Genomic DNA, 13,660 nt, shown 5'->3' on the forward strand with positions numbered 1-13,660 from the left:
ATACCCATAGATACACATACAGTACATACATACATACACCAAATAATAGAAGAAAAACAACAAAACGTAAAACGTAAGGTGGGAATCAGTAATTACTGTAATAAGATGATTATAACAAATGCTTGAGCTGGACTAGATCGTTGTCAAACAGAATATGGTGACGTGGCTGTTTTAAAAGGCAGGAAACTGAACTATTATCGTTTAAATCGGTGTGATTCATGTGTTTTCCGGGAGAAAGGAAGGCAGCAGATTTTACAAATACACATAAAGTTTTTCAAAGTCGTGACGTCATTTACTCCGCGTTGGCCTGGACGTGGCACTGAGGAGCTGCGCCCACTCGCCTCCGTCCGGTGGAGCGACATTCCCTACGCGTCGCGGCTCAGACGAGCAGCTCTGGTCCCGTTAACCGCCTGACATCTGCCTTACCGGCTCGTTTCTCCTCCGGTAAACCGACCGGGACGTTTTCATCACGATGGGTTTAACCATTTCGTCGCTGTTCTCCAGACTGTTCGGGAAGAGGCAGATGAGGATACTGATGGGTGAGCGCTGCGGCTCGGCTAGCGAGCTCCGGGGCTAACCGGGGCTAACCCGCGGGAGGACGGAAACACAGATTTGTGTCTCTAAACACACATTTTGGGTCTTTATGCTACTTATTAAGTTTATTTTGAGTGAACCTTAAGTCTAAATTTAACAGAAAATGCGTTTTGTTGAGGATAACCCGGCTAAAGCTAACCAGCTAACTCTGAGCTAACGGGTCCAGTTCGACATGACCGCTGGTTCTGTTGTCTGAAGGTCCGTTTGAGTTCTAACACTTCCGGTCTGGAGCTCACGTAGGATATTATGGTCTGTTGTGTGAAGCCTCTCTTCTGATGTCTCGTTTCAGTCGGGTTAGACGCGGCCGGGAAAACCACCATCCTGTATAAACTGAAGCTGGGAGAGATAGTCACCACCATCCCGACTATCGGTAAGTAATCAATGATAAATAATCAATCAATCGAACCCACAGAGAAGGTTCGATCTGATCTGATCCGGGCGGAACAGCTGTTAGCTCCTCAGACACCAGACAGGCTGCTAATTAAAAACCTCAAGCTGTTAAACAAACAGACAGGTGACTCCATGACAGATCTGGATCTGGATCTGGGTTAATGTTCGAGTCCATGTGTGTCAAACTCTAGACCCAGGGACCAAATGTGGCCCTCCACATCATTCTATGTGTCCCGTGAGAGCATAAAAGGTCAGAGTGTCTAAAATAAATAGGTCAAAAGTGTACTTTGACCAAAACTACATTTCCCATATTGCAGTAATTCAGCCCATTTTGACTGAAACGTTGTGAGCAAAGTTAATGTCCTAACATGTGTTTGATGTTATTTCTTTGTATTCATTGATAGTTTGATCCTTGATTGATGGAGTTCTGTGGGTTTAATAACCTGATCAATTAAAAGCATTTATGTTAGAACAGAGAAACAAACATGTTTTTGCGAGTTACAAACTATAATGTTTATAACTTGAAAAAGTAATAAATTCAGAGTTATTTAACATTAAGGAGTAGTTACATTTAGTTACATTACATTGAATTACATTTAGTTACATGTATTAGTTACATCTGGCTCTTTGAGAACAGCCGTTATGCTGATGTGGCCCTTGGTGAAAATGAGTTTGACCCCCCTGATGTAGTGTGAAACAGGAGGATGAAGAACTCCTCCAGCTTGAAGGACAGAACTCCAAAGATGTTCTACAGACAGGACGTCTCACTCTGTGACACTCCTGAGCGTCTCTGACGGTTCTCACACGTCTGTTCCAGGTTTTAACGTTGAAACGGTTGAGTACAGAAACATCTGCTTCACCGTCTGGGACGTTGGCGGTCAGGATAAGATCCGACCTCTGTGGAGACACTACTTCCAAAACACACAGGTACCAAGATTGCGGCTCTTCCGCCCCTTTAGATCTAACGCTCTCTATCTGGGTTGTATGTGTGACCTCTGACCCCTGCTTCCTGGTCAGGGGCTGATCTACGTGGTCGACAGTAACGACGAAGAACGAATCAAAGAATCCGCCAGCGAGCTGATGAAGATGGTGAGTGCCCACGTCGGCACGTCGCCGCCCTGCCCACTCTGCTGAGGCGTGATGTCATCAGTCACATGACTTTTTGCAGGTCGACGAAGAGGAGCTGAAGGACGCGGTCATCCTGGTGTTTGCGAACAAACAGGATCTTCCCAACGCCATGAACGTCGGAGTGCTGACGGAAAAACTGGGCCTGCATGAGCTGCGCAACAGAACTGTAAGAAACACACGCAAGCACGCACACACACACACACACACACACACACACACACTGATCGCTGTCGTCTCTCCTCAGTGGACGGTCTTTGCCACCTGCGCCACTCAGGGTCACGGTCTGTACGAAGGGCTGGACTGGCTATCCAGTGAGCTGGCGAAGCGTTAGGTCACCTGACAGGAAACCAGGAAGTAGCTGATGGCGTTCGTTCAGCGTGTACAAACTGAGGAGGAGGAGTTCAAAAGACTGTTTTTGTTTTTTTTAAATTATATTATGTCCGTCTGTAGGAGGAAGTGATGTCACGGACTCAGAGCTCACAGCTCATTTGATTTCCCATCAGCCCCTTCTGCTCCTGCAGGTGTTTGTTGAATCTGTTCTTCTTTTTTTAATTTGCATGTTTTAACTGTTGTGTCAGGATGGAAGGGAAGGGGAGGAGCTTACTGCAGGTGTCAGTGTACAAGGGGCGGAGTTAATGACAAGGAAGTGTACATGTGGACATGGGCGGGGCTTATGACAGGCAACACCTACCTGGTCATGTGATGTCTCATTCCACACCTGAAGGCCTCATTCCTTTCAATGTGAAGAGACGATGATGCAATAAAGGTTTTTTTCTTCTTTATTTCCTTCAAATATCAAAGTTTGTTTTTTATAAACTTTTATAAATGTCTCTAATGATCAAACTTGTTTTATTTAACTCTTCTGTTGATTCTGTGTCCAAGTAATTAGTTTAATAAATGATTTGTTCTTAAAGAATGTTAAAGAATAATTTAGCATCCAGCGCTAATGCACTACAAGTGGAGATAAACACCAAAACCTGAGCAAACAGGAAGCAGAATTAGGTGTCATTTTGTAACTGTTAACACCCTCCGGTGATGACATCATTTGATATACCTTAAGATGAAGCATCAGATTGGTTGAAGCTGTAAACATCCCGTCATCAGAATCAATTCATATGGTGTGTGTGTGTGTGTGTGTGTGCCACTCACATGAAACACGTTTAAAGGTTTTTATTTTTCACCACATACAAATAAAATACACAAATTCAAACATCCAAAACTTTATGTAAATTCAACTCAGGCGTCACATTTGACGTCATCAGATCTCTACACACTGATTGGCTCCTGCTGGTTGTGTTGACGTTTGACCACGAAGACCTTCTGACCTGAAACCGTCACGGTGTAAACGAAATCTTCTAGGATCACTGGGGAGACACGAGACCAGGTGAGACGGACACGCCCACGGGAGGCGGTCACTCGACCCGGCATCACGTGATCTCACCTGACATGCGTTTGAAAGCCGGCTCGGCCGACCCGGGGAGTCGGAACCGACAGGCCGTCCGAACCATCTGCATCATCACACCCGCGGTGTGTTCGTCGTTCTCCAGCTCGCCTGCAGACTGAAGAGGAAATTACGTCACGGGTTTCGTAATGCAGCTTTTCACGTGAAGTCGTAGTTTGACGTCACTCACCGCCAGGACCCCGTCCTCACTGATCACCAGGTACCCGAGCTGATCCGGGATCCGCTCCAGCCCCGAAGTCAGAGCCGCTGTCGTCTGAAGCAACGAGCAGGAAACAGTTGAGCTAACCGGCTAACTGCTAGCAGGCTAACTGAGGCGCGCGACACACAAAGCGTCACACAAATGGTTAAAAAAGCCCCAAAATAAAACGGTGAACGATGAAAACTCACCATCTGTCTTCCGTCTCCTTCACGAGCCGCGGCTCAGCTGCATTTCCGCCCGTCTTTGGGAACATTCACGTGACTATTGCTGCGTTCAATGACATCGGACATTTAAAAACTCCATGAAAGAGTCCTCAAAACAAGCCGTTTTGTGCGTATTTATAATATTAATAGGCACATTAATATTCAGATCAATGAATAATTTTAATTTTATATAGTAAATATCCTGCTTGAAGTGACAAATACACCATGACTATGCAAATTCCGCTCAACAAAATAATATTAGAAGGCTGGAAGTTACTATAGAGCGTGTATTACAAAACAAAGTCACTACGTCATCAATTAATGTGTGCACACGTTAATTACACATTAAAAGCTAAGATTTCACAAAGATACTTTCCCGAGACGATTACTTTTGTTTTTGTTAGTTTGGGTTCTAGATTCCCCACGGCTCCTGAAGGCAGCACGTTGTCGTCTCTCGATGACGTCTTTGTTTCTGTTGTTCCGAGTATAAACGAAGGCCATTCAGTAAAGATCACCTCCGGTTTGACTTCAAAGCATGTTTGTTGTTAAAAGTGGTTTAATAGGGATTAATTTCCGTTTGACAGTTTCTCCGCCGAGCAGCAGGGGCGCTGCCGTGTTTCTTCTAACTTCCGTTTCTAGACAGGAAGTGCGGTCAGCTGATCTCCTCACGTGACCATCGGCAGCTGTCAGCTAGAAGCTAACTCCATTCCTCCTCTCTCATCGGTTGAATCTCGATCCTCCGTGATGGCGGGCCGCGGAAAACTGATCGCCGTGATCGGTGATGAAGACACCTGCACCGGATTCCTGCTGGGGGGCATCGGGGAGCTCAACAAGAACCGGAAACCGAATTTCTTGGTGGTGGAGAAGGACACGAGCATCACGGAGATCGAGGAGACCTTCAAGTAAACACCTTTAAATAAATCTCTTCTAGATTTTTCTGCGGGTTAATTCAGCGATTCGGAACCGGACGATCCAAAATAACAGTAATTAATTCAACCGGAAGTCCGGTCCGTTAAACAACAAGATACTGATGGAAATTTGACTGACGTGTTTTCTGGTTATTTATCATCTCATTAATGACACTTTTCTAATAACAAAAATAAAAATAATAAAATAATATTAATGATAAAAATAATAAAAAATATTTATATTCTATAAATATGTTTATTATTATTTATCCAGTAACATTTTTTCTGTGTATTAATATTTTTTTGTTATTCTTTAAATTAAAACTTTTTTTCACTAACTTGTTAAGTCTGGTTGTCTGTTTTTTGGGCGTTGACTAATCTCAGGCTCCTCCCCTTTGCCCCTCCCTCCAGGAGCTTTTTGGCTCGTAACGACATCGGCATCATCCTCATCAACCAGTTCATCGCCGAGATGATCCGCCACGCCATCGACGCCCACATGCAGTCCATCCCGGCGGTGCTGGAGATCCCGTCCAAAGAGCATCCGTACGACGCCTCCAAGGACTCCATCCTGCGCCGCGCCAAGGGCATGTTCTCCGCCGACGACTTCCGGTAGACGCCCCGCGCAGCATCTCCGCCCCGGTGTGGCCAACGTTGTGTGTGTGAGTCTGCGACAGCGAGGACAGAAGCCCCGCCCCCCCATCAGACTGTTTGTGGTTCAGTTTCCAGGAAGTGGACGACGCCTTAGCTCCTTGTGACTCACGTCGAGTTTTACTTCCTGGCAGCTGAAAATATCCTGATGGCATGAGAAACGGTCCAGTGTTTGTTTGTTTGTTTATTTGTTTGTTGTTTATTTGTTCCAAATGTTGTAACTTATAAAACTATGATAGATGTGAAAGGAATAAATATCTTGTTGCTTGTGACGTCTGGATTTTTTTTAAATTAACGCATTTGAACCGCCGGAAACAAACTGTCAATCACCTGATCAATACATTAATTTTTAATTTTATAATAACATTTTTTAATTAAAATCGGAATAATTTAAAAATCTATATTAACTTTTATTAAAATTGAAAATAAAATCAGCTGATCAATACATTCTATTTATTTTTCTATTTTATTCTTTAAGATCACCCATGATCAATCTGTCGGGTTTATTGATTTAATCTTATTTGATCAACTGATCAAATGAAATATTAAAGATGAAATAATAAAGACACTAACACCTGACACCGGGTCGTAGGCAGACAAACATGTGGGCGGGTTCTTCTCGGCAGCGGTCCGGAGGTCAGAGCAGTTCTCAGCTGATGAAGACAAACAGTGGTTATTGATCGGGCGGTATTGATCTGACGGGGGCCTCCATCTGGGTCAGAGTCCAGATCCCAGAGCCGCTGGAGAAAAACTGAGCGTCGACAGACAGAACGGCTTCAGAATCCGACCGGGTCCAACACACGATGACGTCCGCTTTGTCGCTCCTGATGATGATGATGATGGTCTCTGTGTCTGCAGGACCTCTACCTCTGCCACGCAACAGCTCCAGGTGAGGGGGGAGGGGCTACGCTTCTGAAATGGAATGTGGTGATGATGATGATGATGATGATGATGATGATGATGTTTGTAGTGATGATGGTCGGACGCCGGCCCGTGTTCACCTGGAGGGAGGAGACTTGAACTCCACCTGGTGAGTCTGACGGCCGACGGTCACATGACCACCGGATCGACAACCGACCTGAAGAATCGTGTTTGTTTACAGGTTAGAGACCAGTCAACATGTCAACAACACATCGGACCAGTCACGGGATGAGTTGCGGGACGAGTTGTGGGACAATTTCCCACGGTCAGTGAACGCCACGCTGTGAATGTCGGGAGGTTCAGAGGGTTCAACTTGTTTTTGGTTCTCTTATAGAGGCGTTCCGTTTAACACCGAGAACATCACTACCCTCTCTGTGGGGTACGTACCGTCACGTCTGAACCTCCCGCTTCATGTATGACCACTATGTTCTGCTCTGACCTTTGACCTCTGTTCCAGCCATGCGGGGCCCCCTGGCGACTGCGTCCTGTCCACCTGCATCCTGTCCCAGCTGGGCTCCTCTCTGCAACGCGGCGACGAGACGGCGGGGAAGACCACCAGCGATCCGTACGGCATCGGAAAGAAGTGACGTCATTACCACTATCATCATCACCACTATCATCATCACCACTATCATCATCATCATCATCATCATCATCATCATCACCATCACCATCACCATCATCATCATCATCATTCTCATCCCAGCTGTTGACTCATGATGAATATGAATGAAGAGTAAAAAATGTGTTCTTCACTTTATTCTTTTAATTTTTTTAAATGTTTTTTAATGTTATTTTTCACTTTTTAAAATAAAGCTTTAATTTGAATTAAACTTATTTTAATCCGCTTCTTCCTCACGCGCGTCTCTTACTGAGGCTCGCGCTGGTTTTTCCAGCTGGGTACGTGGCAGGGCGGGGCCGTTAGTCCGCACGCATCCATCAGCCAATGAGAAGCTAGCACTCTATGACGTAAGCCCAGATGGATCGAGAGGAACGTCATAGGCTGCTCCTGATTGGCTGCGCTAAGGCGGAAGTAGCTGTCCGGTATCCGGGTGATGGAGCGCGGAGGAGACGCGGCTCGGAGGTGAAGAACGGAACTCAGGTGAAGAACCGGAGCGGCTCGCGCGCAGGTGAGGCGTCACGTGTCCGTTTGAGTCGAAAAGAAGCTCGAGGGAGGATCTCCACAGAGGAGGCTCGCGCCAAGCTAGCGGCTAATGTTGTGCTAGTTTTTACGGACGTATAAACCTCTGTTAGAGGCGAAATAAACACGTTTGTCAATAAATAGAGAAAAAATGATGAGAATAAATAAATTAAATTCTTCACACCAGGATGAAACCAGAACATCTGGAGGGTTTAATCTGAATTATCAATAAAAAGCCTTAAAACACCGATAAAAGTAAAAGTACCGCAGCTAATGACGTCATGACGTAGTTTACGTCAGGATGTTTATCATCAGCTCGTCTGGTATTTCATTTAAAACAGTTCAATCCTCAATGAAATAGTGAAATAATATGATCAGCTGATCAGATTTCTGTGAACCACAGAGTGACGTCACGAGAGCGGCTGGGGTTTGTTTGTGTTGTTGTTGTTGTTGTGTTGTTTGTGGTGTTTGTGTCGTGTAGCTGTGTTGTCCTGTTTTTATTGATTGTGTTGTTGTTTTTGTTGATTCTGCTGATAGTGTGTGTGTGTGTGTGTGTGTGTCCATTGTGTTTTCACTGATTGATTGTGTCGTGTTGTTTTGTTATTTTTGTTGATTGTGCTTGTGTGTTTTTGTTGATTGATTGTGTTGATTGATTGTTTTTGTTGTGTTTTTGTTGATTGTGTGTATTGTTGTGTTTTTGTTGATTGTGTTGAATGTTGATGTTGATTAATTGTGTTTTTGTTTTTTGTTGATAAATTGTGTTGATTTTGTTTGTCGTTTTTATTGATTGGTTGTTTGTGTTCCTGTCCCAGCCTCACGATGGTGCGCCCCCTGTTGATGTGTTTCGTGCTCTGCGTCGTCTCCGGCAGCAGCAAACCCACGGAGCAGAAGAGTCGCGTTCACGCCGACGCGCCGTTGAGCGAACTGGAACACGACGACCAGCAGAACTTCGACTACGACCACGAAGCTTTTCTGGGCCGGGAGGAAGCACGGAGCTTCGAGCAGCTCCGACCGGAGGAGAGCAAACGGAGGCTGAGGTGCGTTCAGGGGCCGTTCGTGCTGTTTGTGTTTGTGATGAAGCTAAAAGTTTCAGAACGGAGCCTCAGAGGTTCCTCGGGGGCGGGTTCGCTTTAGATCGTAACGGGTGTGGCGCTGAACTGAGACCACCCTCCCGTCTCCGCAGCATCATCGTGGACAAAATCGACGCCGACAAAGACGGTTTTGTGTCGGAGGCGGAGCTAAGGGACTGGATCAAGCGCGCTCAGATGCAACACGTCTACGACAGCGTGGAGGGTCAGTGGAAGGACTTCGACCTGGACGGGGACGGCCGGGTCACCTGGGACGAGTACAAGAACGTGACGTACAGCAGCTACCTGGGTAACGCCGCTGCCACGCCCACCGCCGCCGCCCAGCCATCTCCCATTCTTGATTCTTATTGGTCGCCTCCCACAGAGAGCCCGCAGACGGACGGCGACTACAACTACACCCAAATGATGATGAGGGATGAGCGGCGCTTCCGGGTCGCCGACGGCAACGGAGACATGGTGGCCGACAAGCAAGAGTTCACGTCGTTCCTCCATCCTGAGGAGTACGAGCACATGAAGGACATCGTGGTGCAGGTGGGGGTGATGTCATCCCCGTGATGTCACCACTGTGATGTCATCGCCATGATGTCATCGCTGTGACGTAATCACCATGATGTCATCCCCATGATGTCACTCACACCATGTCGTCTGTCGCAGGAAACGATAGAAGACATCGACAAGAACGGAGACGGCCTCATCGACCTGCAAGAGTACATCGGTAAGAGACTCGTAGAGAGAGGACTCGTAGAGAGAGGACTCGTAGAGAGAGGACTCGGAGAGAGAGGACTCGTACAGAGGAGGACTCGTAGAGAGAGGACTCGTAGAGAGAGGACTCGTAGAGAGAGGACTCGGAGAGAGAGACTACTCGTAGAGAGAGACTACTCGTAGAGAGAGGACTCGTACAGAGAGAGGACTCAGAGAGAGAGACTACTCGTAGAGAGAGGACTCGGAGAGAGAGGACTCGGAGAGAGAGAGGACTCGGAGAGAGAGAGGACTCGGAGAGAGAGAGGACTCGGAGAGAGAGAGGACTCGTAGAGAGAGAGGACTCGTAGAGAGAGAGGACTCGTAGAGAGAGAGGACTCGTAGAGAGAGAGGACTCGTAGAGAGAGAGGACTCATAGAGAGAGAGGACTTGCAGAGGGAGAGGACTCGTACTGAATTGACTTGTTGAACGCTGACATCTGTGACTCCTCCCTGCTCCTGCTGTGACTCGGGGTCTCAGGGGACATGTACATGTCGGAGGACGGGGAGGCGGAGCCTGACTGGGTGACGACAGAACGCCAGCAGTTCGCCGAGTTCCGAGACAAGAACGGCGACGGGAAGATGGACAAAGAGGAGACGCTGGACTGGATCCTGCCGGCGGACTACGACCACGCCGTGGCCGAAGCCAAACACCTGCTGCACGAGTCCGACTCCGACCAGGTGAGACCTACCCCGCCCCCTTAGGCCACGCCCATTCGGTCCAGAGCGTCTAACTCCCGTCTTTCTCCTCCTCAGGACGGGAAGCTGACGAAGGAGGAGATCTTGGACAAATACGACGTGTTCGTCGGGAGTCAGGTGACGGACTTTGGTGAGGCGTTGCTGCGACACGACGAGTTCTAGTGGGACTCGAACCCGCGCTTTAGACAGTAATTTATTACAGAACCAGCAGATGGCGATCACGTGGAAGAACTTTATGCTTCTGAGTCGGTCGCTGCATCTGGTCCCTTCAGTCCGTCCCTCGTCTTCCTCCCTGGTGGGGCCAAACTCTCCTCTTATGGTGCGTTCACTGACCTCACGGCCTCACAGCACTTTTTTGCATGTTTTGTGAAACTATAGCTCTTCATGACATTTCGCATCTTTGAATTGATGATGTCATTGAGTGATGATGATGTCATGAATGGGAGCACGTCAGAACTTTGACTTTTGCAGCTGCTTTCTAATAAAAAAAACACTAAAAACAATTTGACTTCCTTGTCTGTTTGGTTACACAATAAGATGCTCTGATTTAAGCCCCGCCCATTTCACCCCATAATAGACAGTAACTGAAAAGAGGACATAACAACTTTATATTTTTTATTAGATTTTCTTCTGCTTTGGTCTAAATAGAGCTCTACAGTCAAATGAGTGTTTGTTGTATTTACATTGTTTGTGTAGAAACATTACGACGCCGTGGAAACGGATGATGTCTCTGTCTTTGAGGAAACCTCTGACGATTCGTCCATCTTCTTCCCGAACACCGTCTCCATGATGCAGGCGTGAAACTGAAGGAAGAACCACAAGGAACAAACAAGTCATCTTTAATTTTAAGAATCGGTTGGACCACTAGGGGGCAGCAGAGGCTCCTGAGCGGCGGTGGCAATAGAAGTCAGAGTCGACCCTCTGAGGGGCGACGCCCCCACCTGGGCGTGGCCTGTTCACCTGTTTGTTCAGGAAGGCGTAGATCAGCGGGTTGTAGACGCACGAACTCTTGGAGAAAAACGCCGGGATGGTGACGAGCCGGTAGTCTTTGTTCTCGTCGGACGAGTAGGCGAAGTAGGCGGCGGCCACGGCGTACGGCCCGTAGCAGGTGACGAAGGAGCCCACCATCACGATGATCATCCTGGACACCTCCTTCTCCGCCTTCTGGGTGGAGGCAGACTCCGTCTGCTGGGCTGCGACCTGAACACAACCACCAGTGAGACCTCCAGCCTCAGCTTCAACCAGGACCTTCAAACTGCGACTTCAGGACTCACGGCTCTCAGAGCGCCCAGGAGCTGTGAGTAGGAGAAGATGATGATGCCGAGAGGAGCGATGAAGCAGGTCACCATCAGGAAGTTGGTGTAGCTGCTGCAGTTGAACTCCTGGTTGTGGGTGTACCAGTCCGGTCCGCAGGAACAGCCCAGACCTTCAGGGATGTACCTGAGAACAGACACGTGACGTCAAAGTGTCCAAGTATGGTGAAACTCTGCGGGCGTGTCTCCTGCAGAGCTTCAACAAAAGACTCTTCAACAAGAGTCACAAAAGACTCTTGTTGAAGAGTCTCCAACAAAGATGTGACATCAAACTATCCAAGTATGGTGAAGCTCTGCGGGCGTGTCGCCTACCTGCTCCAGCCAAAGAAAGGCGGGATGGCGCAGCCGACACCCATAAACCAGGTGAAGGCCACCACAGCCATGGCGTGGTTGCTGGTGAACCTGAAGGCACCGAAGGGCTTGCAGATGACGAGGTACCTTTCAAAAGACAAGACAGCCAAAGACCAGGCCGTCACAAGAGCTGGAGAGAAAGAGTCCAGGGTTACCATCCGCCCAGTGGACCAGATCGACTGATCAATACCTCTATTGATCCCGATGGAGACGTGGGACTCACCTGCGATAGATCCCATGGCCGACTCCAGGGCACACATGGTGTGACCCAGGAAGAAGTAGCCCCTCAGGGTGGAGATGAACACCTGGCTGACGGAGAAGGTGACGAAGATGAAACCGGCCACGGAGATGTTGATCAGAATGTAGTTGAGCGGGACGCGCAGCTTCTTGTACTTGAGCGCCACCAGGAGGACGACGAAGTTTAATGGCATTCCAGCAAACAGGACGAAGCCCATGAAGATGGTCTGCAGGTGGAACACCCACTGAGGGGCCAGGTAGTACTGGGGCCCCTCAAAGGGGCTGACTTTGGAGATGTTCTCGTACAGGTGGAAGTGCTTCCCCATGGTGACTCACAGCTTTAACCCCCCCGAGGACTTCAGCCTCTTTATATACAGGTCCTAAACCCCCTAAAGACCCCCAAGCCGAGGTCCAGACCGGAGCGGAGCAGCTGGTCTCCAGATAGAAGATCCTAGAAGAGCCTCTCAGGTTCAGTCCGTGTGACTTCTAATCAGGATGTTTAGGATTACCTGAGCCGGTCGCCCCCCCTTAATCCTCCTAATCCTCATCAGGTCTTCACAAAATAAGATTATGGACCAAAATTCTCCACAGCTCCCGCTAAACTGGACTAAACTGGTCTGAAACAAAGGGTTAATCTGAGGATGACGATGGATCCATCAATCTTGACCCTCCGATCATCACGTAACCCCCCCCCCCCCGTCATTCACCTTCATCATTCATCAGCTGACTCTGAGGGGAGGGGGCAAAAGAAAATGAAGGTGAAGCTGGGTCGTGACTAAATCGTTTAATCGTGTCTGAACTCCTTTTCTTCTGCTCGCCCTCCATCGGCAATCAAGTTCATCATCGCTCCTGATCAATCAACCGATTGATTGATTTCGATATTGATCATTTTGCTCCATCTTAAGCCCTGTGAGGTGATAAAATAAATGTAAGAACTGATTGGTGGAAATAAAAGCACCAGGAATGGTGACGTTCCACCGCTGTGGATGAGTGGATCCGGATCCAGGTGGTAATCCGGATCAGGGGGTCGTTGTGGGGTCACAGAGAGACAGCAGTGACACGACACGATGATCTCCTCCAAGGACATCACATTACATCAGGTCGTTTGTGTCTCTGATCAACAGATTTTGATGAAACTTGGCGGAAGAGTCCAAATGAAGAAACAGGAGTGTGTTTTAAATCTATTTAAGGGCCTTTAAGGGTCGTCCTCCATGAAGGGAGACGCTGGTTTCAAACGGAGACGTGGGAATACAAATTCAGAAATATACGGCTGTGTGATGGCGCTAATTATTTTGACATAATTATAACAGATGAATAAAATTATCAGATGTGTAATGGATTTTATTTCACATCTACTTATTTCTACTCATTTCTAAACAGCCAGATAAACATTAACGTTATATGTATTTTTTTTTTGTAATTTCCCTTCAGGGATTATCAAAGAATAAAAAATAAAACAAATAAAAATAAAAATTTCATTATGTTTTGTCTATTTGTGTGATCAATTTTGTATCAGAGTTTGTAATTTAAAAAGAAAATTCAGCTGAGTTTAAAGGTAAAGTGTTTTAATGCATAAACACGGGGAACTATTCTCAGGACTTGGCGGAACGGATCTTTCAGCCCCTGTTTCCTCTCGGGAGA

At 47.4% G+C, this 13,660-nt stretch overlaps 6 protein-coding genes across 9 annotated transcripts; 4 read left to right on the forward strand and 2 right to left on the reverse strand.

Annotated features, from left to right (window-relative positions):
• Window positions 1-294: 294 nt before the first annotated feature.
• LOC137589198 (ADP-ribosylation factor 4) lies at window positions 295-2,894 on the forward strand. The gene is made up of 6 exons (XM_068306770.1): window positions 295-539; window positions 884-964; window positions 1,802-1,911; window positions 2,002-2,073; window positions 2,153-2,278; window positions 2,357-2,894. The coding sequence occupies exons 1-6, from the start codon at window positions 473-475 to the stop codon at window positions 2,441-2,443; spliced, it is 543 nt and encodes a 180-aa protein (XP_068162871.1). The 5' UTR covers window positions 295-472; the 3' UTR covers window positions 2,444-2,894.
• Window positions 2,895-3,267: 373 nt separating this feature from the next.
• On the reverse strand, window positions 3,268-4,035 carry lamtor4 (late endosomal/lysosomal adaptor, MAPK and MTOR activator 4). The gene is made up of 4 exons (XM_068306772.1): window positions 3,962-4,035; window positions 3,744-3,827; window positions 3,554-3,671; window positions 3,268-3,476 (listed from the first exon to the last, which is right to left on the reverse strand). The coding sequence occupies exons 1-4, from the start codon at window positions 3,962-3,964 to the stop codon at window positions 3,379-3,381; spliced, it is 303 nt and encodes a 100-aa protein (XP_068162873.1). The 5' UTR covers window positions 3,965-4,035; the 3' UTR covers window positions 3,268-3,378.
• Window positions 4,036-4,239: 204 nt separating this feature from the next.
• Window positions 4,240-5,797, forward strand: atp6v1f (ATPase H+ transporting V1 subunit F). Its single transcript, XM_068306771.1, has 2 exons — window positions 4,240-4,878; window positions 5,296-5,797. The coding sequence occupies exons 1-2, from the start codon at window positions 4,721-4,723 to the stop codon at window positions 5,495-5,497; spliced, it is 360 nt and encodes a 119-aa protein (XP_068162872.1). The 5' UTR covers window positions 4,240-4,720; the 3' UTR covers window positions 5,498-5,797.
• A 439-nt stretch (window positions 5,798-6,236) lies between these two features.
• On the forward strand, window positions 6,237-7,286 carry zgc:193726 (uncharacterized protein LOC561161 homolog). 2 transcript variants are annotated; one of them, XM_068307372.1, is made up of 5 exons: window positions 6,242-6,421; window positions 6,503-6,562; window positions 6,635-6,718; window positions 6,788-6,832; window positions 6,911-7,286. In XM_068307372.1, exons 1-5 carry the CDS (start codon window positions 6,336-6,338, stop codon window positions 7,038-7,040), a joined length of 405 nt encoding a protein of 134 aa, XP_068163473.1. In that variant the 5' UTR covers window positions 6,242-6,335; the 3' UTR covers window positions 7,041-7,286. The 2 variants fall into 2 exon arrangements, with proteins under 2 accessions (XP_068163474.1, XP_068163473.1); XM_068307373.1 differs by lacking the exon at window positions 6,788-6,832 and having other exon boundaries at window positions 6,237-6,421.
• A 162-nt stretch (window positions 7,287-7,448) lies between these two features.
• On the forward strand, window positions 7,449-10,621 carry calua (calumenin a). Of its 3 annotated transcripts, XM_068306342.1 has the most exons (7): window positions 7,449-7,583; window positions 8,407-8,631; window positions 8,778-8,971; window positions 9,047-9,213; window positions 9,337-9,397; window positions 9,901-10,100; window positions 10,176-10,621. In XM_068306342.1, the coding sequence occupies exons 2-7, from the start codon at window positions 8,414-8,416 to the stop codon at window positions 10,278-10,280; spliced, it is 945 nt and encodes a 314-aa protein (XP_068162443.1). In that variant the 5' UTR covers window positions 7,449-7,583; window positions 8,407-8,413; the 3' UTR covers window positions 10,281-10,621. The 3 variants fall into 3 exon arrangements, with proteins under 3 accessions (XP_068162443.1, XP_068162441.1, XP_068162442.1); XM_068306340.1 differs by having other exon boundaries at window positions 8,778-9,213; XM_068306341.1 differs by having other exon boundaries at window positions 7,469-7,555; window positions 8,778-9,213.
• Window positions 10,622-10,819: 198 nt separating this feature from the next.
• Window positions 10,820-13,459, reverse strand: opn1sw1 (opsin 1 (cone pigments), short-wave-sensitive 1). Its single transcript, XM_068307060.1, has 4 exons — window positions 11,744-13,459; window positions 11,393-11,558; window positions 11,079-11,318; window positions 10,820-10,921 (listed from the first exon to the last, which is right to left on the reverse strand). Exons 1-4 carry the CDS (start codon window positions 12,343-12,345, stop codon window positions 10,820-10,822), a joined length of 1,110 nt encoding a protein of 369 aa, XP_068163161.1. The 5' UTR covers window positions 12,346-13,459.
• Window positions 13,460-13,660: the final 201 nt, after the last annotated feature.

Source organism: Antennarius striatus, chromosome 22 (assembly GCF_040054535.1).
Source record: "Antennarius striatus isolate MH-2024 chromosome 22, ASM4005453v1, whole genome shotgun sequence".
Lineage (NCBI taxonomy): Eukaryota > Metazoa > Chordata > Actinopteri > Lophiiformes > Antennariidae > Antennarius > Antennarius striatus.